The sequence below is a fragment of the Bemisia tabaci genome, chromosome 5, assembly GCF_918797505.1.
Source record: "Bemisia tabaci chromosome 5, PGI_BMITA_v3".
NCBI lineage: Eukaryota > Metazoa > Arthropoda > Insecta > Hemiptera > Aleyrodidae > Bemisia > Bemisia tabaci.
This window is the reverse complement of record NC_092797.1, coordinates 43,910,733-43,934,386: the sequence shown is the minus strand read 5'-3', so window position 1 is coordinate 43,934,386 and position 23,654 is coordinate 43,910,733. Positions and strand designations below refer to the sequence as shown.

At 41.1% G+C, this 23,654-nt stretch overlaps 1 protein-coding gene across 4 annotated transcripts in view; it reads right to left on the bottom strand.

The window, feature by feature from the left end:
• The window catches only part of LOC109032266 (metabotropic glutamate receptor 2), a 555,771-nt gene that overhangs the window by 47,059 nt on the left and 485,058 nt on the right, over positions 1–23,654 (bottom strand). For all 4 annotated transcript variants that reach the window (XM_072300776.1, XM_072300777.1, XM_072300779.1 and 1 more), the window contains 2 exons: positions 22,138–22,389; positions 397–678 (listed from right to left, as the gene is read on the bottom strand). In XM_072300776.1, coding sequence (XP_072156877.1) covers positions 397–678; positions 22,138–22,389 — 534 coding nt within the window. The remainder of the gene's footprint in view (positions 1–396; positions 679–22,137; positions 22,390–23,654) is intronic.

Sequence of the window (23,654 nt, the reverse complement as noted above, 5' to 3'; positions counted from 1 at the left end):
CGAGGATGATGACTGTTTGCTCTCAAATAACTATCCATGTTGCAGTCAAATCCCCCAATCTACACAAATCGCAGTGTGTTTAGAAAAAAAAAAAAAAAAAAAAAAAAAAAAAAAGATTTTCTTTACGAAAAACAGATTTGACTGAGGGACCTCTAACATATTGCGTTTTGACCAGACACATCGTGATTAGTCTAAATTGCGGGATTTGACTGCAACATTCATTAGGAAGTGTTGAGTCCCTGAAAGTAAAGTTACCACCTGTCGCCAAGAGGCCTGTGGAGGGTCTCTCTTTATCTCTGGATGGCTCCATTGGAAAAAAGTTAGGAACAGGATACTGGAATTCAATCTCTACTTCCTTTCGAAAGGACGGAGAGGCAATTAAAGGAGTCAATTTACCTATAAAACTGACGTTTCTCAGGTATTTGAGGAGCTCCGGGCCGGCACTTGGATTCATGGCCTCGCAGAGGCCGGTCTCGTTGTGGCAGAGGTCTCGGTGCATGTCCTTGAAGGCGTGGGCGAAGGCCATGACGGCGTCGCTGACGAACTGCAGCTGCTTCTCGAAGGCCGTCGTCGCCGCCGTCAGCTTTTCTGTCATCGTGCACGTCCTCGTGTAGTTCCCGTTGTACGGCGTCAACGAGCTGTTCGGGTACCGGCAGGTGAAGTGCGCCTCCCAGAATTCTACCAACAAACAAGTTCATCGTTTTCGATTGAAGGTTTACCTTGTACATATGTTACGGGTAATCTATTCAAACCGGGTAATGTCGACATTACCCGGGTAATGACGGCAATAATTGACATTACCCAGGCCGTTTTGGTTAGGTTAGGTTAGGTTAGGTCCAGCCGGTCCTGTCTGCGGCCCTCCCTGACGCCTGAGGGGTGGGATGGCGGGTATTATAACCTAACCTAACCTAACCTAACCTAACCTAACCTAACCTAACCTAACCTAACCTAACCAAAACGGCCTGGGTAATGTCAATTATTGCCGACATTACCCGGTTTGACTAGATTACCCGTAACACATACATCAGAAAAGCCATCAATAAATGACATCATACATGCAAATTTTTAGGAGTAGCCCGAGACATTGATAACAGTGGAAAAACAAGGGGGAGCAACGGGAAACAAGGCTAAAATACACAATTAATAAAAACCGAAACGTTTTGACTCAAAACTGAGTCATTTTCAGTCGGAAATAAATTAAAATTAAAAAAAAAAAAAAAAAAAAAAAAAAATGAAAACCTGAGCCCTTCATGGCCTAAATGACGCCACATACTCCTTTAAATTTTATTAGTGCCCCTTGAGATGTACTAGAGGCCAATTATTAAAATTGATAGACAAAGCTATTGTTAAACTCGAGGAAGTTGTGAAGGCAATCAAGGAATTAAAGAATGTTAAAGCTCCAGGAGCTGGAGATATACCATCACAGTTGATGAAATGCGGAACGGGAAAGTTATTTCAGCTTCTAAGGGACTTGTTTGATCGTTGCATTAAGGGCGAGGAAGTACCGAAGGAGTGGAAAGAATCCTGGATTTCAGCTAAGCACAAAAAAGGAAAGAAGGATGACTGCGAAAACTACAGGGGGCTATCTGTCGTAGGGACAGTTAGTAAAATTTACGGGAAAATTTTAAAAGCTAAAATCGAAGAAGAGTGGGCTCCATATGAAGCGGAGGAGCAAGCAGGATTCAGGGCCGGTAGGTCAACTGTCGACCATTTATTCTGTATCACACAACTGGTTGAGAAAAAAATGGCCGTAGGACAGGAGCTCCATCTAGTTTTCGTTGATCTTCAGAAAGCGTATGATAGCGTCCCACTAGTGAAACTCTGGGAAGCCCTGAAAAAATCGAATTTTAGTGATGGACTTGTGAATGCGATTAAGAAATATTACTGTGGAAGTTTTACTAGAATTAAATGTCAAGGGAGGTTATCTGGTGGTTTTTATGTTTCTAAAGGTTTAAAACAAGGATGTTGTCTGTCACCTACATTATTTAAGATCTTTCTAGAACATGTTTTAAAAGAGTGGAAAAAGAAGTGCTCTGGCATGGGCGTTCCCCTAAATGATACGGACACATTGTATACTCTATGTTTTGCTGATGACCAGGTGGTGATCGCGCAGGATGCGGATGACGCTGAATATATGACTCGGAAATTAGTGCTAGAATATCGAAGGTGGGGCCTAGAGGTCAGTGTCAAGAAAACGGAAAAGTTGACGATTGGAGGGGATCAGCAAGACATAGAGCTGGAAGATGGACAGTGTATTAAAAGCTGCGAGCATTACAAATATTTAGGAGTTCGAGTATCCCAGGATGGAAAGATGGACCAAGCCATAAAAGATCGAAACCTGCAGGGAAGGAAAGCTATTGCTATGTTAAATAGGATTCTTTGGGATCAAAGTATCTCTAAAGAAAAAAAGAGAATGATTTATAACACCATAATCAAAAGCATTCTGACCTACGGCAGTGAAGTGTGGCCCATGAAAGAGCGTACCAAAAAGATTCTTAAGGCAACTGAGATGGATTTCTGGCGAAGATCAGCCGGAATCTCGAGGAGAGATCACGTAAGGAACGAAAGAGTCCGTGAGATCATGAACGCCGAGCAGAACATCGTGCATGAAATTATGACCAAACAGCTTGTCTGGTATGGTCATGTTCAACGAATGGCGGATGATAGGTTGCCTAAGAAGGTGCTAGATTGGGTTCCTCCTGGGAGAAGGCGTAGGGGACGCCCAGCAAAATCGTGGATTGGTGGCATTCAAGATGAAATCACAAGATGCCATCTACCAGATGACCTCTGGATCGATAGGCAAGGATGGCGATTAGGTGTCGCAGAGCGCCCGAGCGCGCTGTAAAGCGACTGGAATGTATGTATGTAGACAAAGCTATATATATAGACAAAGAAGACAAGAGGGATATGGAGGGATCCTACCGAGTGGTTGCAATGGACAAAGGAGTTAGGTAATACAAATAGAATAACTAAAGGCAACTCGCGAGAGACCCTGTAGTTAGTCCATCATTTTCTCCCTTAGTCTATAGGAATCACCCATTTCACCTAGTAGGATCGCTCTATACTCCCTATGTCTTCTTTGTCTATAGCTTTGTCTATCAATTTCAATAATCGGCCCGCTGACAGGTAACTAAAGACCTCCCTTAAAATTGACGTCAGGCAAAAGGTGATAGAAGAAAGTACCGGGCATAATGTTCAGACCTCCCTCTCTCCATGGCCTTTCCTCAAAACTCATCTCTTAGGTCGGGTCTCTGAGGGACATTTTCACGGTATTCGTCCCGAGGAAAAATCCCATTTGCGAAGTCGGGGAAACTACTGAGTTAGTCAATATTTCTCCTGGTACCGAGTATGGTCCTTCTGCCCTTGTAGATGAGAAACAACTTTTTTCTGCTCATCTTTAAAAGCGCTTATCTGCATAGGGAGAATCGACGTTTGAAAGCAGGAGGGCTGCAATAAAAGGAAGAAAAGAAGAAAAAATACGGGAAAAAGAAAAAATAGAAGCAGGAGAAAAATAAGAAAAATGAAAGAGCGGAATGAGGTAAAGAAAGGAGAAGTGGAAGTTGGAGAGATAGGAGAAAATAGAGAAGAGAGAGGAAAGAAGATGAATAATAAGAAAAATAAGATGAGGAAGAATAGGCGGAAAATAGGAAAACGAATAAGCAATAAAAATGAGGAAAGGGGAGAAGAGTGAGAAAAAGAAGAACGAAAGAAAAAGGGGAAGAAGAAGAAGCGTTTATCTGCAATGGAGCGTTAATAGTACATACGTTGTTCCTAAAATGAGCTAGAAATAGTGGCTCCTTATTGCGAAATGTAGGACATATCTGGGAAGGAAACTAGGTTCGCCAAATACGACTGACAAGGATACGCCTTGAATGCTTGACAAAGGGGAGGTGCCCAAAAACTGAAAAAAGTACTCGGCGTGATTTATAGATTACTCCTTTCGCTGCTTTCACGCGAAAATCTGCAAATCACCAAGAGAGACGGGAAACATCCTATACGTACAAAGGGCGTAACTTGGACAGCCGCCCACCGTTTCCCGAATTTATAATCGCTGCGATTTTCGAGCAATCAACACTCGAATTTTATTAGTTCGGAGGGGCGCCGGCGCCCGGTGGTGTAAATCAAAACGTCAGAGCAGCTGCAACAAATCAACCCGCTCGCAGCGCCGCGCGGCGGCACCTATTCAAATCAACCCTTTCGCTTCCCGTTGCCGGATTCGCCGACTAATCGCTCCGTCTATACTGCCTAGAGTCCCTCTATACTTAGAGTCAAGACAATGTGAATCCATTTCTGATTGGTTCCCGTATTTTAGGCCTCCACAGTGTCACAAACGGGAATAAAGATTACATTTTCACCGATTGCAAAGATTATAATCTGGAATGGACCAGGGAATTACGGGTTCGGCAAGGAACAAACGGAATGAGAGAGGGAACGGAGGAAGGAATTTGAGAAAGGCCCGATCAAAGATTACAAAAAAGTTCAATTTCTGTAATCTTTATTCCCGTTTGTGACTCCATGAGGGGGTATTGTCTTGACTCTCAGTATAAAGGGACTCTAATACTGATGTCATCGCCAAGAGAGCAGTAACTGTCAAATTTTCGAAACAGTGCGGTCAGCGTGAAACGCATGGCGCCTACTAGACTTCATGAATACTTCACGCATTGCGTCAAACACAGAGCGATCAGCGCGGCGGCGGAAGTTAAAATTATTAGACCACATTTATGTTTGTTCTTGCATAATTTTTACGTTCATTAATTACAAATGGAAGGCCTTGTTCACACAGAGATAGGTTTAAGGAACTTAACTTTCGCGCAAAGTTCCATGAACTTTTGCTAGGAGTGTTCACAGGGCTTTCACAAAAAATGTGTCCAACAAGAGTCAACGAGTCTTATGCACCCCTCCCCCTCTGGCGCGTTCAACGGATGGTTTTTATTGATGTTTCAAAACGAATGAGGAGGGGACGGCAAAATACAGACGGCCCGTTGGCGGCAAGTAGGTAAATCCGGCCCTGCACGAGTCCGTTAGACCAGGGTCAAAAGTCTACTACTATCATGAATAAGTGCCTGCAGCATGCAGATGTAATCGAAAATGACAGGATGCAACTATTCGTGCTCTGTGGATGTCCCTTTTGCATAACCGCAAAACTGAAGGCACTCTAGCCTTCCTAAACTCGAGGACGCTGAATGCGCCTGGTCTGCTCATTCTTCTACTTTTCCGTCTTTGTCTTCTTCTACTTAGATTCGTCTTTTGTTACTTCCTCTTCTTACTGGGCCTTTTTTTGTCCTCTTCTTTTCTTATTCTCCATCTTTTTTTGGCGCGTATACGTAGTATACCGCCTTTGCGATCGTTTCGACCCCCCCCTCGATACAATAACCGAGTCCCCTAGTTCCTTACCGAAAAGTGACTACCGCGAACTTCTGAGATTTTCCAAAGCGTGTAAAAAGTTTACTAATCCGTCAATAATAATGATTAAAATTTGTTTCTCATTCTGGGGCTCGCTAGTTTATGTGTAATGAATACCAAGAGTCTACGTTTCTTGGTTTTTTTTAAAAAAACCTTAGAATGGGGCGCGCTGATTTAAAATATGCATATATAAGCGGAAGCAAGCGAACTGATTCGAGGATGGCTGACCAGTTCGGCACTCCTTGAATGAGAATTTCACTCACTCCGTTTTGTTCACAACGTTGCTTTGACATATCTCCACAACACTGTTATCCTTTTCAAAAGTTGGTACTCCTTGCTCTGATAGCCGGGCCACCAGGATAGTGGTAAGTGCAATCTGTGATGAGCCTCGAGACTCATTAGACCATTTGCTAAACGTGGCTCATACAGGAGTCCACTAAGCCCTCTCGTCCCCACGCTCCTGATCACTGCGTCGGCGTCACGAAGAACAATGGGCCTTGGGTCCCAACGCGGCCGATACCCGTACCCCAATTACTCACGCTTCATTAACCATTTCACCGTCACGCTAGGATTCATCCAATTTTCAAAAAAAATTGTTTCGCATGTATTTAGCAATTTTTTCCTTACTCTCCGTTAAAACACAAATAAAAAGAGACCTCATTCATAAAAATCGGCCGAATAGAAGAGAAGTTACAGTAATCGAAATCCGAAGAAATCAACAAAACCTCGACTCCTCGATACGAAAAATAAAATGAAGGGGAAAAAAAGAAAGTATAAATTACAATTAAATATAATTGACCTCAAAATTTGACAAACAATTCATTTATATACCTAACGCTGAAAAAACTGGGAGAAATTACAAAAAATTTGCCTCTTGCAAGGGGCTTCTTTGTAAGAATTTTGACCTGAAGACAACGGTCGAATAACAGCAGTACTCCATACAATACACGGTGTGCCTGAACGAGTTAAACATTTTTCATACGTCCAAATCGAAAAATCTTTATATTTTTAACTACAATGTTTCTTGAATCGTTTAAGCAAAAAAAAAAAAAAAAAAAAAAAATTCCGTCGAGATTCTGGAACGCAAAGGCGCTTTAAAAGTATTCTGGGGCTATAATAGCTAAATCACCGGTAGTAAATTCGTTATATTATTAAAAAGAAATTGACTCCATAGTTTAATTCCTTAGTTTCTTGAATACGATTATTTTAAGCACTGAAACATTTATACCACCAATTTTAGCCATGGGGTGATTTCCTGAGAGCCGATAATATCACGAATTTCTCATAGAACCCCTCAACAGTGGCTTGCTTTTTTGGCAGCCGATTCGGCCATCGAACCGGAGTTTAAATGGAAGCTGATAATAACCCAAAGCTCTGAGAAAAATTTTGAGATGAGTATAAGAACGGTTTGTTGTAAGTAGCGAGGAGAGGCGGGCAAAGCGGCTAAAATCCTATCTAATTTTTACAGTTTTTTCTGTTGAATTAATGTTGCCGCGGGCTTCTGACTGTCCACACATAGTTCTGTTCAGCATATCGATACATAAGTATTTACATTTTACATACGTAGAATCTAATTTTCACGTCGGGGAGTTGACATATTTTGATTTTTTCGATTTTATACGGAAAATTGATGGTTTTTCGGGATTGAAATTATTATTGTTTCATGAAAAATAAATGCACCCAAAATGACTATAGCATATTGATTCTTACACATTTGCACTCACAAAATTGGTTGGTGAATTCAACGAGTGGGTGCATCGACCTGGTATATCAAGTTTCTGCAATTTTTTACGGCAAATCAGTAGATTTTCGGGATGTAGATTGCTTACTTTCAATTCATGAATGAATAAAGCAACGACATGGTTGAACTTCTTTGCATGGAAAGACGTTTAAAATAACAAAATCAAGACGTATTTAATGCAATTGCATTTATATCGAGTCAATTTCTTTTCAATAATATAACGGGATTTTTACTACCGGTGATTTGGGTATTTTAGCCCCAAAATACCTTTAAATCGACTTTATCTTCTAGGAGTTCGACAGAATTTTTCCTTTCTTCGCTTAAATTATTCCGTAGCACTTTTCTTCAAGAATCTGATAAGATTTTGCTTGAGGCAGATCAAAAAACTTAAATTCGATCGAATAGCTTTCTACTTTCACAATACACGGTCTCGTCAAGGTGCGTCTTTGACCTCGCAGTGTTGGATCGTGAATTCTCTTTTTATGCTGTTTGCCTATTTTGAAATCTCTGTAAATGAAAACTAAAGGGGTTGATATGTGCGAGTTAATGACGCGCCTTATCAACACATTGTGTTGGAGTTCACTGCTTGTTTTCTTTTATGTCTAATGCGTCTTCATGCGACGAACTCTAGTAGTCCTGAAGTCCGGGGCCGCTGGACTGGGGATAAGAGGCGAATAAAATTATCAAATGAATTAGATGACAAAATAAAAGGTTTCGTCTTTTCGGCTTTATTCCCAAGACCATGGAGAATTTGCACACTAAAAATGTGGTGCCTCATTTGAGAGTGCTCAAAGAGCTGAGTTCAAAGTATTTTTCATATTTTTTTTTCTGATACGGGAAATTGTAGAAAACTAGATTTAAAAGTGAGAAAATGTGCCGTCTTGTGACAGTATTAGGCGGCATTTCTCATTTAAACAAGTGCATGTAAGCCGATCAGGTTAATTTGCCATGTTCCCTCTAATAAATGCTCAATTTAGAAACCAAGGATATCCTTGTGCTCAGTTCTCTCAGCAGTTTTATTTTTAACGAGAAACTTTCAAAGTTTCAGAGAGTGTCAAATTCTCCATCTCTGCATTGAGTTCTCGATGAAAGAGAGAAACAGTTGCACGATCTTAGCAACACCCAATGGCGCTTACACGATCTTGAACCACCACTCTACAACTGGACTGGAGTCCCTTTATAGAGAGAGTTGCGACAACGCGGCTTATGAATGTCATAAAGGGGAATAAAGATTACACAAATCGGTCGTTTGCTGAAATCTTTGCTGTTCTCGAATGCCTGTCTCCGTCCCCTCTGTCATTCTATTTGCTCCTTGCCGCACCCCCCAGTCCCCAGTCCATTCCAGTTTATAATCTTTCCAGTTGGTGGAAATTTAATATTCATTCTCGCTTGTGACGCTGTGAAGGCCTAAAATACGGAAACCAATCAGAAAGGATTCGCCATATCTTTACTCTCAGTGTAAAGGGACTCTAGTCCAGTTGTGGTTTTAGTTTTTGTCATCCGTGAAGAGATGGAGAGATGCCAGCCTTCGGAGGGTCCCCATGACAGATTCCTGTGGCGGGTAGGCGTCGTAGAGCACCCCAGCGCGCCGAAAAAGTGTCTCATACATACATATAACGTAGAGTACCTATATAGCGAGAGTATTGACGGACCCCTTCATGGAGGGCTTAGGGCTCAAAAGTGCAGCCACCCTTCTAGCCAACTTTTAACGCACAAAATTTCACTGCCAGTCTGCAGATTCCAATTCTAACCAAGATGGCTAAGAATGTACATAAATGAGCGTTCTTCCGCAAAAACGAGTAAATTTGTGCAAAAACTAAGTCAAATACGTGCTTTACAAACGATGGTTCGTAACAATTGTATTAGTAAAGCGCTCTGGATAATTGAGGTTCATAGGTTGGCTGCATTTCTGAGCCCTAACTTTATTCGCGGAGACATCGGTGAAGGCCTGATGGATTTTCGGAGTTTCAGATCTGTAAGGGACTCTCAACTGGACTAATCTCTCCGAAAATTCGTATTTAATATAGATACATTTGGCAACGTCCGATCAACCACACGGCGTTTTCCTTGTCGCGGCGGTATTAGCGCCGTATCGCGCCTTCGATTCGCGCTTGTTCGCGTTCGACGCGAGCGTTCGTTCACGTCGTGCGCGGGTAAAATATCCGCGCCTATAAATCTACCGCGAGACGCGCGGGCGGTGCCGGGGCGGGCGGTGCCGGGGCGGGCGGGGGGCGGGAGAGGTGATGGGTGATTTATGCCACGCATGAATACAATTTATGTCACTCTCACTTATCACAAAATTCGAGCGACCTCTTTCGGGTGCCGCGGCGCGATTTGTCTCGGGATGAGCCGAACCGAACCGAACGTGACTATCGGGCACCGCCAAACGGGCCGAGGGTTTTCGATCCATTGACTGCCTCCTCGTGCTCTGAGGACGCGCTACGGGAAAACACCGTATGGGTATCACAACGTTGCCAAATTCCCCGGAATAAACGTTTTAGAGCTTGTGAAAATGGAGATGTTGCATGTGTGAGGGATTTGCGATTTGACTATCGATTCATACGTAAAAGTTCGCGAGAAACACGATGGTGCCACTGGTTTTCTTTGAAATCAACTCCCAAGCTCAAAAAAAGCTCTCAAAGTGAGGCCAAAATGGAGGGGGTATCCCACCCTACCCTGAGAGTTCACCTCTACATCAAAACAAAGTCTCCATGCAAAGATAGGGAGCAAGTACATTGACAGGGCTGCCGTGTTTTCAGTTTTGGAGTCCCCAAATAAAGTGGCAGTCCTTTCAATGTATTTGCTCCCTATCTTTGCATGAAGAGATTGTTTTGATGTAGAGGTGGACTCTCAGGGTAGGGTGGCATATCCCCTCCATTTTGCCCTCACTTTGAGAGCTTCTTCTGAGCTTGGGAGACGATTTCAGAGAAAACCAGTGGCACCATTGTGTTTCTCGCGAACTTTTACGTAAGATACAACACTCAAATCGCAAATCCCTCACACATGCAACATCTCCATTGTGCCATAAGGTGGAAATTCAAATGGTTCTGCACAGGCACGGGCAATATCGTCGCTCCTATGACGTAAGGGCGTATTTCAATGTACACATGAGCCCTATTTCACATGTAAATCCATGCTTCCTGGAGCTCGTGCAGAGCTCGAGATACGCTCTTACGCTAGAGGAGCGACGCTATGAGGGGTTTGGACGACGAGGCGCATAAGTGCAGTTTTTGTTATTTCGAGAAATACGTGTTTGAGGTTTCAATATAAAATGACTCCTCATGGCGTGCAAAAAGTTCAAACTGATTTTTTGATGCTTAAAAATTGGTATTTATGAGCGAATTTTCCACCGAATATGCATTAAGACTCGTTTTACTTGAAATTATTAATATCTCAATTATTTTCAAAAACTGCACTTATGCGCCTTGTCCTCCGAGCCCCTCATATGGACTACATTTTGCAATTTGGACCTATAAATTCTGGCTCATCTGAAAAAACACTTATGTGCATAGGGAAAGTAATGGCACATACGTTGTTTTTAAACCGGGCCGGAATGTACAGGACCAATTGCAAAATGCAGTCCATTTATTCCGCTGACTCCCCAAAAGAGTAAACGTCACTTTCGGAATTCAACGCTAAGATTCGACGTTAGAATGTTTCGATAAGCTAACATTTTGCGGAGCGATGCTGAGAATTAAAATCGGCGCATACAACTATTGACGCATACAACTATAAGATACAACTATTGCTTCTCTTCGGATGTAGATATTGCATACCCATCAAAATGCGGGCGAATTGGATTGCCATACGGTTGCAGTAAAGCACGTGTTATGTAAATTTCTCCAGAGAATTATCGAGAAAATGTTCGGTAGATTTATGGAAAAACGGCATTTTACAGGACAAAATTCGACAACGTCCGCAAGTCCGTACGATGTCCTCGCTTCTTACGGGAGCGCGCCTCAATCCTCGCGGCTTCTAAGTCCGGAGCTGAGCCCTTTCCACCCGCCGCACAGTGGATCGAGTCAATTAGAGAGGCCGGACATTGCATTTTTTACCACAAGTGCAAGTTTTAATGTTTATTACGTCATGTTTTAAATTTCAAGTAGTGTTTTTAGATGAAAATTTTACGAGAAAACCAAAGGAACCACTTTCAGAACCTCAAAATTTTGTATCAACGGAGTTATAAGCCTTTAAAGTTCCCAAATTGTGTCCGACCTCTCCTATTGACTCGATCCACTGTGCGCCGGGACCCCCGCGGGACATCCTCGCGGAATTGGCAGCCCTGCTCGCGATTTCGCGTTCGCTCTAATTGAAAAATTCCTGCTCGGTATGCTAATGACGCAACAATTCTTCACAAGTGCGAGCCCACCTCTGTCGCCTCTCTATTTTCGCAGCTTATTAGTGGCGGTGTTCCCTGTCTCAAGCAGAGCAGGGAGGTAGGGGAAAACTCTCGGCGAAGCCGCGTCCATAGATATACTGCCGTGTTAAGGAAGAACGCCGAATGAACCTTCAGGCGTTGCCAAATTTCCCTCGACAAAACAACACTGAAAAAAAAACTCCGGCCGTGGGAGCCGCAATTACGGGCTATATAGAGATACCGTCCGTTCCGGGCTCAAAGGCCGGAAATTCCGGCTGCTGAAGCCGTAGCTTCGGCCTCTGAACCCGGAGCAATCGAAGTTACGGCTCCAGCAGCCGGAATTTCCGGCCTTTGAGCCCGGAACGGACGGTATCTCTATATAGCCCGTAATTTCGGCTCCCACGGCCGGAGTTTTTTTTTTCAGTGAAGAATTTCCTGGTAAACTTATTGACATTTTTCTTCCAATTTTTCAGATGATTTTGCTCGAAATTCCACCGACAAGTCCTGAAAATTTCAAGGGAAAATATTGACAACTTCCCTCAAAAAACGAACACTTTATTGATGGAAATTTGGCAACTCTTGAAAGTTGATACGACGTTCCTCCTTAGCGCGGTAGTATAAGAGGCGCAGTGAAGGTGGCGAGAGAAGAGGAGGGTCCGTGGGTCTTCGCCCGGAAAATGAACAAAGGGCTTGTCAAAAAAAGGACCTTTTAAGGAACTCAAGGATTTGGCTCAATGGACCAGTATAGAAAAGGTACAGATTCAAGGTGAATCTACGGACGTCATATTTTGTGTCAGAGCGATGTGCGATATATAGCTTGGTTCCATGTTTTCACCCACGAATCATTTTTATTGAGTTTGGAGATTGTATTGTTGTCACGACAATAATGAGTTCACCTAACGAATTTTAAAAACAAATTCCGCGTGATAAAGGCAGACTTTTTTTACAGGGAAAATATCCCATTCGAGAGGAGTTTTGATATCAGTATCGAATGCTATATTTTTCCTCCAAAAAAATAAGAAAAAAACCCTACTTTTATTACGTTGAATTTCTTTGTCAAATTTGGTAGGTGAATTCTTTAGTCTCGTGACAACTGAAATGCGATCTCAAAACTCGATAAAAATGACAAGTTGACAAGCATAATGATAAAATGTTACAGGTTTTAAACATTTTAAGGGAGGTTTACGCCTTTCCTAAAGTTTGGAAAAATCATTAAAGTTTTCCCCCTGATGTTTTATTTTTTTCAGTCGTAAAATAATTGTTAGGCTCTTTTTCGTCATTATTCTAGATGACGGTATTCACCCTGGCCCAATCCTAAAAAACTCCCCCTAAAAAATTGACCAAAAAAAAAGAAAAAAAATCTGTTTTACGTGAGATTTGTTAAGATTACCCTTTTTATGATGCCATGTTGAGCTACTTGCACGCGGTAGATAAATTGGTAGCTCTAAAAAATATTTGTATTTGTCTCTATTTCATTTTTCTTATAGAAAGGAATTCATTTTCCTTTTTTTTCCAATAATTTTTTAACGAAAAAATATGCCTAGCTTAGTTCATGTTCTCCTTCCCTTCCACAAAAAAGAAGAAATCAGCTTTGCGACCAGAGCGGCAACCAGTGAAGAGAATTCGGCTTATTGCGGCCGCTGTAGACTTAAATCCAAAGCCTGCATCTTCAATCTTAGGATAAATCCTTGACAGGTTTCTTTTGATGAAAAATCTCGGGATTAGTAGCTTAATTTTCTCCCTCTGTTTCAATCGGGGTCATAATACGGTCACTCATACAAACGCGTATTTCTGACCAGGAACAGAGTAGAAAAATAATCTGCCCTTGTTATCGACTGATGGATCAGCTTGGGAAAAAGAGGCTGTCATCTGGCGAAGAGTGAAATTTTTTCTTCTTCTATGTGGATACTACTAGGGATGCACCCGTAGTCCTCAGCAGTGGCGTGGCGTGCTTCGTGATATATCGATTGTAATGTCATTTAAACCTATGGAAAAGGATCGATAATCAGGGTGTTCGCAGCGAACACTTAAATAATCGACTCTTTACCGTAGGTTTAAATGGCATAACAATCGATACATTGCAATTCACGCCACGCCATTGGTCCTCAGCCAATACGCGGTAAAACCAACAAAGGACGCTTCGAGCCCCGAAATGGCCGCTTCCTAGGTCATACTAAAATAATTCAAAGAAAACTGCGAAAATCATGAAACTCCAGTCAGAAGATTTCTAGAAGGAACTATGCTAGATAAATGTAGATAATAAAAGTCATAATTTTTTAAAATTAAAATATATATGGGTCATACCTGAATTAAAATTATGGAGCGACTTTGCTCATGTGAAGGTTAATGCAAAAGCCGACAGCCGCAGAAATCATGGGAATTGACATAATGCATTTCTAAAACGAACCACGACAAGAATAATAATTGAGAATTTGTACCGTTAAAAAGCTTAAGTGTGTAATGCTATTCTGGATATCAGCGCAAAAATATAGGTTTTTATGTTTTAGACAAGCCAGAAGATAGTAGTAGTAAAATAATTTTATTTTAAAGCAGAAAGTCCTACAGCTATAAAAAAATATTCAAAAATTTTTGATTTTCATGCAATATTGGGTCGGAAAGATGAGGTTATAGCAATGTGAGAAATGGGCTTGATTTTTGGAAAATTACAGGCATCGTTAACTTTGAATTTAAGTGACAAGATACTTCAAGCAGGAGGGTGTCGTTTTCTTGGACTAGTGTCCGTGCAGGGCGTTTCGGTACTATCAATTCGTCGTTTAAGGGGCCCGACTGTTCGAGAGATAAATCGGCTCATAAACTTAAGTAAATGCGCGTATTTATGCTAAAAGGAACTATGGGCATAGGTTTTGCGGGTGACATAGTTCCTTTTAACATAAATAATTCCAAATGTTTTGAAGAGTAATTAACGCTCAATATTATATACATCCCCAGGAAGTTAAGTGGGGAACTTAATTGTACGGGGCGTAACTTCAGTTCAAATAGCTGTAGCAGATTGTTATTATCTTAATTATTTTGGGTCATTTGCAATAAATGTTGATTATTATAAGATTAACTTCGCAAGATAAACTCACTTGTGGTTGGTGAGAGCATCTAACTAGTTGTAAATGGAAATTTATGGTCTGAGAGTTTTGACGCAAAATTTACGGGGTCATTGATAGTGCAGGGTGATCGGCGATAGTAATAACGTAGTAGTTTTATACATTTTGGGAGGCCTTAAACCGGTGATTTATACTAGGCAAAGACATTTTCGACTGACTTAGGAAATTTAGCAACCGTTTAGGATGCAAAATTACGTTCTTACCATTATGGAATCGAATTAAATAAGCGTTTACGATCAAAATTATTTCGAATCAAAAATACAAATGAGGTCCTTTGCGTATTCAACCTTCCATTTGCTCCACGATGAAAATACTTGTAATGACTCGTTCTGCGGGCTGATTGTCGACACTGTTAGACAAAACGATAGACATAGAGGACATATAGGGAGTATAAAGCAATCCTGTCGATTGAAATGGGTGGTTCTTATAGACTAAGGAGGTAAATAATGGACTAACTATAGGGTCTCTGATGCATTGCCGTTGGCTAGTCTATTACCTACCTCCTTCGTCCATTCCACCAATAGGATCCCTCTGTATACCTTTTTTCTTCGTCGTCTATAGCTTTGTCTATCAATTTCAACAATCATTCCGCAGGAGCTGATGTACGGACTTACCGCTGTGTAATACGTTACTTACGTAAGATTTTGAAGAGTCATATGTGAAATTCTTCTCTAGTTCAGATCTTGCCAACAGCCTAGAACCCATTGGCTGTGTCTCTTACAGACAACAAACCAATTCGAGTATTACTTCTTACAGATGTTATATGATTTAATTTTTATCTCTCTTACTGGAAAGTAAAGAGCATCAGAGGACCCCTCTTTCAAGAGCTTCTTCTGAGTCCCTTCCGAGAGCGACTGTTGAGATTGAGTCAAACTGAAAGTAGTTAGTGGTTTCTTTTGCCTCACTAAGCCCCTCGGGCAGATAAGCCATTCTGAGAACAAAAACCTACGAACCAATTAAAGAGCTTTACCCGTGCACAACAATGGCTCGGATTAGAGGAGATGATAGATTCTGTAAACTGATTCGAAAGAGAGAGGAACTTTTCTTTGCCTCTTGAATTAATGAATCTGTCTCCGTATTACATGTAAATCCGACGAATAAATCGAAAGAGTTGAAGAAGCAAAGAGAAACGGAGTAACATCATTTAGCTCCGGGAAATGCTCGGAGTAAAGTTCCTTTTTCAGATATAAATATAAATCGAACAGATGAGCATAATGGCCTAGTATTTGCAGGAGTCAAAACTCTGTGCTCCCGAATTTGAATTTGAGGATCACGAACTGAAAAACGTGTTTCAACATTTTGTGGCCAGGAAATAACGAAAAACTTTTTCTGAAGTGTAAGGGGTAACCCGATTCCACAAAGTTCAAGAATATCATAAATGGAGGAATCAAATTAACGCAATTTTTTTTTTTTTAGAATAAATAAATAAGTAAATAAATAAATAAAACTGAGTCATTAGTAAGTAGTTTTGAATCAAGCTCGCATCTGGATTTTTGTGAAAACACATTACACGGGAGCTCATTTTCGCGTCAACATTTAAGTTTAAAGTTCGTTTACGTCGTGGAACTTTATATACTTCTTCTTCCTTAAACCAATTTATCTCAAAATCGTGCGATTGTTACATAAATTCTTCATTCAGGGGATATTTTTCAACGTTAAGTTTTCTAATTTTCAAAGATCGTTTTATGAACGTCAGTTTTGTGGCATTCGATAAGTCTCCCTACTATCATTAAGAAAAGAGAGTTTGGCAAAAAAGAGCCTTTTTGTCCCCTTTTTAGGGAATCTAGAGCATTTGATCAAGTATATCTAAACGAAACCAATTGATAAGAAAATTTCTCCAAAGAAAGTTGCAGCTTTAGTTCAAAGCTCGTTTCACTTACACCAGCAAATGATACTACGCCTTAGAAAATAGGACGGGATCAATTTAAGTTGCATATTTCTTTGATTCAAATCGAAGAATTTCAAATAATGGGCATTTTCCAGTGAAAAAAAAATTAGCTTTACAACACACTGTATTGTAAAAACGAACTTTCAGCTCAAGCGAAAACTTACACAGTGGAGGATTGTCTTTCCATGAGGTTTGCACGAAATCTCCAAATATCACCAAAACGAGGCACTTTTTTGACGGGATCTAACTGTCGTCAGATTGTGCTGAAAAATCAGTACTTATACCCATTTACACCCATGTAAAATATTCCCATTTCGTCACCTTCCGGCCAAAGTATCACAAACGCCATGCGACATTTCAAAATTTCCGCCACTATTTTATTTTTTTACAGAGAAATTGTTGATTAAATCTGTTTGAAAATTTCACTGAATATTATCGGCAGCACCAAGAAATTTCAGTGAAATTTTCAGACAGCTTCGTTGAACAATTTCTCCGTAAAAAAATAAAACGGCGGCGGAAGTCTTGAAACGTCGCATGAGGCTTGTGATACTTTCACTGGAAGGTGACGATTTTATTTCATAACCTGACAACCCTGCAGGCCCATCATCGCATGCAGTACAAAAGGATTGATCAGCTTTACCCGGTAGCCTAACATCTTGGCATAATCAATTTAACGGATCCTCCCTTTTTTACGGCTCGGCTAAAGGCCGCCGATAGTGCATTATACTAATAATGACAGCGCGGCAGAAAATTTCGATAACACGGCCTCCGTGACGGAAACGGGTCGACCTGCCTGCGAAATTCGCTGAACAGGTAGGCATTAGTGAGATAAATGAGAGTGGCCGAAGCTCTAAACAATGACCGCATGAGCCGATGTTGCGATATATCGATTGATCAACCATTTAAAACAGTAGAAACGGATCGATAAACAGGGTGTCTCGACGAACACTTGAATAATCGATTGTTTACCACAGCGCCAAAGGGGGAAATATCGATAATCGAGCATGGACGCCTCGCCACTGCATGAGACCGGCAGCGGAAGTGAAAAGTGTCGCGGAAGGAATTTTCAGATCGTTTATAAAAACAAAAGGATAAGGAATAAATCTCTCGTCCGAGCTTCACCGCCGACGTTTTCTCCACCGAGTTATCTTGGGGCTCAGTCCACCAATGAAAATGAATCGAACCCGGTACCCGAAATAAGTTGATTTATTAGTGTGTTGAGTGTTGATTTATTACGTCACTCGGATACAGTGACCAGCCTCACGCGGCGTTGCCGTTTTTGCAGGCGGCTTGACTCTCTGCTAGTAGAGAGTTGTCAGAGATGGAAAATTTCATGAAATTCTTACGAAATTTCATGAAATTTATTGAAACTTTTGGGGATACATTCAGGAGGCTAAGAAACGCCTAGAAACAGTGATTCTAAATTTTGAAATTTTTTACCCCAGCCTAAAACATTTCAGCGTTGCAAATGTTTTCGTTTAGTTTAGAGATTAGGTTTGGGTTTTTCTCTCTGAACTCCCCCTCTTTGTGTGGCACCTTCAGTAGAGTAGCATAATACCGCAGCATCAACAGAAAGACCATTCGAAACGCTTTCAGACCTCCAAAGGTTTAATCATTAATTCTAAAACAAATTAATAAACTTCAACTTTTGTGAAATTTATTCGAGCCTTATGAAATTTCACTTTCCATCTCTGAAAGTTATACACGGAAAAACTTTTTCGGTTTAGGAGACTGAGCTCGATCGACAGACTCAGTATTGATAGCACAGAACTTCCGCTCTGTGCACAGTTGCCAAATAGTGCTGGAAATCACCTTTTTCCCCCATTTGAGCCCATGTCAAATATCCACATTTTATCGTATAATCTAGCAACATTGGCTCGGTGAACCGAAAGTCCAGTTCAATGTGCAGAGGGCTCAGTTCGCCGGTTCAAAAAATGTCTCATGATTTGAAGGCAGAGGCATATATTTTTAGCTTCTCTGCCGAAGATATCTCATTATTTTAAAGAATAATGAAACAAAATTGCTGTAATATGTAGAAAATTACCCACAATGAATGAAAATGCGCACAATCCCTATGCTACGCGGAGGACAACATTAGGTTTTTTTAAAGACCTCAACTCCTACATGGAGATGATAATACCACTATTCAACCTCCGAGGAGCTCGTCTTGCCTATACTATCCAATGAAGGCGTTTTCGTTGGCGATTGCTCTGCAGTCTACGAGGACTCTCCGTTAGCGACGTTAAGAGGCGAATGGACTAAAGGCATTGATTTCTTAACAGCTTTTGCATGTGTGTGATAGAGGGTGTCTACTAAAATGTCATCGCAGATTTTCCTATTATTTTCCTGAAATTTCCTGTAGGAAACTTCCCAGGACTACTTCTTACTATTGGAGTAGTATCACAGTTAATTTTAGGGGATAACCCCTGACTTTTTTCCGTAAAGGCGAGTAAATTGTACGGGAATTCTTAAGAAATACATCTTTCATAAAAATGGATATGAATAAGACACTTGGTAACGCTGCTTTTCAGTAGTAACAATAGGGACAAAAAGGACGTGTCCGCGACAAGTACTCATTTGAATACCCACAAAAAGTGTATATTCTTGGAACCTGTTCATCTCGGTTTTACGTGCACAAATTGCACAATACTGGGAAGACAGGGTGTCACGCTCTCTTCTGGAGCAAAGAATAAGGCGATATTATTTAATTCCGAAATTTATGACTCGATTGCCCTCCGGAGTGTTGCGGGAACGCGTACATTTCGTTCGAGGACACTCGACTCAAAAACTCCTCCGGGAACCGCGAGATATGACGGGAACCATCATTCCAGTCGACGAGATAGTTTTCTCACGTCTCGTACAAAAAGTCTTTCACTTAAAATAAACTGCTCGCAACTTTATTTGTATACGACCCCGCAGCCACCGCGCGTGGGAAAAGGGTATAGGAAAGTCTCAACAAACAAACGGACGGAAATTTAATCAACGTATTCGCATACCACGAGCCCGAGCGCAGCGACGGTATGACTCCGATAAGAGAGCTTCCCTGCTAATAAAAAACGTCGTATGATCGTCCGATTGCTGCGGAATTCCCGCAGGTAAGTTTTGTAAGTTTCCCACAAATTGTCAATTTTCTTTGCTTGAAATTCTCAGGTATCTCAGATTGAATGTTAATCGACGTTTCTTTACAGTTTCCCAGGAAAACAATTGATGATTTTTCCAAAAATACAAATTTTACCTGAGAGAAATTTACAACGTCGGAACGTCCATGCGGCTTTTCTTCTCAGTAGGGTAGAATGAAAACTGCGTTGACTCGTCAAACATCATTGTTAAAATGTGAAACCGGTATGAGCTGTAGACTTCACGGAAAATTGCAGCTTCCCTAACTTCCTTTGGGATGTCATTTGAGCCCTAAAATGTTGCCAAATTCTGGCAGCACGTGGTTGTACGCAGCTCATTTGCCTGATAAAAGGAGGACGAAAAAGGGAAGAAAGAAAGGAGAAAGGAACAGAGGAAAGATGAAGAAGGGAAGCGTATTTTTGGTGATTACTCATGACGAAATTGACTCAAGCTGCGTATTGGATGCTCTAAAATTTTGAAAATTGTCTGTAGAAAGCCTTCCGGACCCCCTTCCACCGACGACCCCCCCCCCCCGGTTCAAAGTGTCTAGATCCACTTATGAGTTCACGCCCATTGCACATTAATTCTTGAAAGAAATTATACGAACATTTTTCCTTAAAAGACACGCAGGATTAAATTTTTATTTAAAATTTCTTAAAATTTAACAATTTTCCCAAAAATTCACTTTTACCTTTAAAATAAACATTGGCAACGTCCAGTGTGTTTTTTCTTCGCAGTGTGACCAAATGTTTGAAAGCGCTACAATCCGTGGAGATGAAAGAAAAGAAGAGGAGGTCGCGTTTCTATATTGACTATAGCTATATTTTCATTAAAAATTAACCAGGTGCAAAAGTTGAACTTGAGGAGAGCGTTTATGTCAATACAGCCGTGAGGAGTTAGTCACGCTCATCAAGCAAAATAATACTAGAGAAATACTAGAGAATGATAATGTGCCTTTCATGAAAAACCATTCATAATTCAAATTGGTTCTCTTAGCCTATTTTTGTGCATGTTGCGGGTAACGGACGGTTTTCTCAAACCGTTTTCTACTGTGAAAATATCAATCGCTTTAATCGAATATAGCATACCGCAAGTTGGGTTCAACCTGCGGTGATTCGTAAATCGGACGTCCGCAATTCGGATTGATCTATCACCTGTCATTTTAGGGTGTCTCCCGACAAAAAGAACTGGAAAATATCAGGAATTTCGATGTCATCAGGAATAATCAGAAAAATGTCAAGAAAATAGGTAATGGATCAGGAAATTCGAAGTGCGTCAAGCATTTTTTAACTGCATGCAATTCAGCACAGGCGGAAGTAAAAAGCTTGATTGAATTCACCAAAGATGTTGGTTGTGTTGGAAAGTTGTTGTGAGGTCAAACTAGTGTCAATGTATTCACGCTAAAAATCAGAACTTTTATTTGATATTTCAGGAAAATATTAGTAAAATCCGCAATGAAATTGTAGTAGACACTCTGTATCACATACATGCAATAACTGTCAGGAAATCAATGCCTTTAGTCCTTTCGCCTCCTAACGACGCTAATGGAGAGTCCTTGTAGACTGCAGAGCAATCGCAAAACGAAAACGCCTCCATTGGGAAGTATAGGCAAGACGAGCTCCTCGGAGGTTGAATAGTGGTATTATCATCTCCATGTAGGAGTTGAGGTCTTTAACAAAAAACGTAATGCTGTCCGCGCAGCAAATAGATTGTGCGCATTTTCATTCACTGAGGGTAATTTTTTACATATTACAGCAACTTCATTTCATTATTATTTTAAATGATGACATATCTTTGACAGAAGAACTAAGAATATACAGTAGACTATGGATTATCCGGCTTCGTATTATCCGGACTCTGGATCATCCGGATCGATTTTGCAACCATGTAACTACGTACGCATTCCGATAAGTTCCGATAAGAAAACTGGTTGGTGGTGTTTGTTTTTCCTATTATATTCCGGATTTTTTTTTTTATCCGGATCGGTCCCGGCACCAATTAATCCGGATAATCCAGAGTCTACTGTATGCCTCTGGCTTCAAATCACGAGACATTTTTGGACGGGGAAACTATGAGCCTTGGGTACGTCGCATTAAACTTTCGATGCACCGAGCCAAAGTTTGCCATATTAAGTTTGAGAAGAGGTTTCAACCTTCTTAAGAGGAAGGGGTTGGGACCTAACCCCTTCCTCTTTTTTCCGTATTGCTGATGCCATATCGTCACCTTCCAGGCAAAGTATCACAAGTGCCATGCGACGTTTAAAAATTTCCGCCGCCGTTTTATTTTTTACAGAGAAATTGTTCAACGAAGCTGTCCGAAAATTTCACTGAATTTTCTTTGTGCTGCCGATAAAATTTAGTGAAATTTCCAAACAGATTCAACCAACAATTTCTCAGTAAAGAAATAAAATGGCGGCGGAAATTTTTAAACGTCGCATGGCGCTTGTGATACTTTGCCTGGAAGGTGACGATATGCGAAAAAAAAATAAATTTTTAGGTTTTATGCTGGAACTTACCGACAAACCAGGGGTTCCGTTTGTTGTTTTCAACGGTGAGGTTGAGGAAGTACTCTTCGAACCCCTTCACGGGGTTGGCTTGGGGTTGGACGGAGAGTGTGCCCTCAACTTCTTTCTCGTTGCCGTTCGAGACGAGGGCGCGTGCTGACCATCCGTCGGAGCCAACCCACGAGAACCACCCGGTGACGTTCAAACGGCGAACAGCTTTCATGACGCCCGCTACCTCTTGGTCCGATCCGAATATTATCACTCCTGCAACAATCAAAATGAACCATACGGTGAAACTAGAGTCCCTTTATACCCAGAGTTAAGACAACTCGATTATCAGCTGACTGGCAGCCGGCCTTGGCTGGCCATGGAGGCCGAAACGAGTGCACCCAAACAAAGGATATTGAGGGATAAGGATCAGGAATCCTGCGATGTCTGTTACACAAAAACAACAACATCAACAAATTGATCAATTGAAACGAAAATTAGATTGGTTTGTGAATAATTTCTTAATCTATTTTCATTTTAGACAGATGGAAATAACAATTTACTCTTGATAAACCACAATTAGGTAATATTTTCATTATTCTTGTTCACATTCGAGGTACCGCCATCTTGGTGCACTAGTTTCGGCCTCCATGAGCGAGAACCAATCAGAATTGGATTTTTTTGTAGGCCACTTTCAGCCCAACCAAAAGTGAGTTGTCTTAACTCTGGGTATAAAAGGACTCTAGGTGAAACTTTTAGACCATGTCTCTTGTTTGTGGTGTTTTATGGCCTGGTTTCACGCTCAAATTTCCGTCAAATTCCGATCAAAATGATGACCAAGATGGCCGTCGAGAGTTATCTAGATTGATGAGTAAAATTAATTAAAACAGCGTGTTGGTTGAAATAAGCGTGAAATAAGCACGGTTGTGTGGAAATCAGATGAAGGATGCGCCCCACAGTTCCATCATCTACCATCGAATTTTTGCAGGCCGCATGAAATTTGATGGTAGATGGTGCGCACCAGTCACCATTTGATCGGAAATTGATGGGAATTTGAGCGTGTAACCAGCACATTAAAAAATCCAAGCCAATATTAGTCCAGTCAATTTAGCTCTAAATAAGGGTCATCTGGGAAAATCTATATATAGAAGGTTTTTTTGCGGAAACATGTTGCATTAGGCTACCAGAACAACATATCAAAAGTTTACCAAAATCGGCCGTCCGCTAAGGCCGCCATCTAGAAAGAAGGGGGGGCGGGGGGCCAAAATACGCCGCCGGCGACCGGTTTTTAGCTTATATCTTGAAAAATATCGATCCTACGGAAAAATGTCACTGAACCTTTCAAAAAGATCATCAAATTTCCTATTAGAAACACTATACATTTATCAAATTGCGACTTCTAGTTTGTGAGATATGGCGGTAGTTTCCTGTGGCTAGGAAAGTCAAATCTTGCGAGAAATCGCGTTTTTTCAACAAAATCTGTAATTATCTTAAAAACGGCGAGTCTGAGGCAAAAAAGTGTTCCACCGGAATGAAAGAGC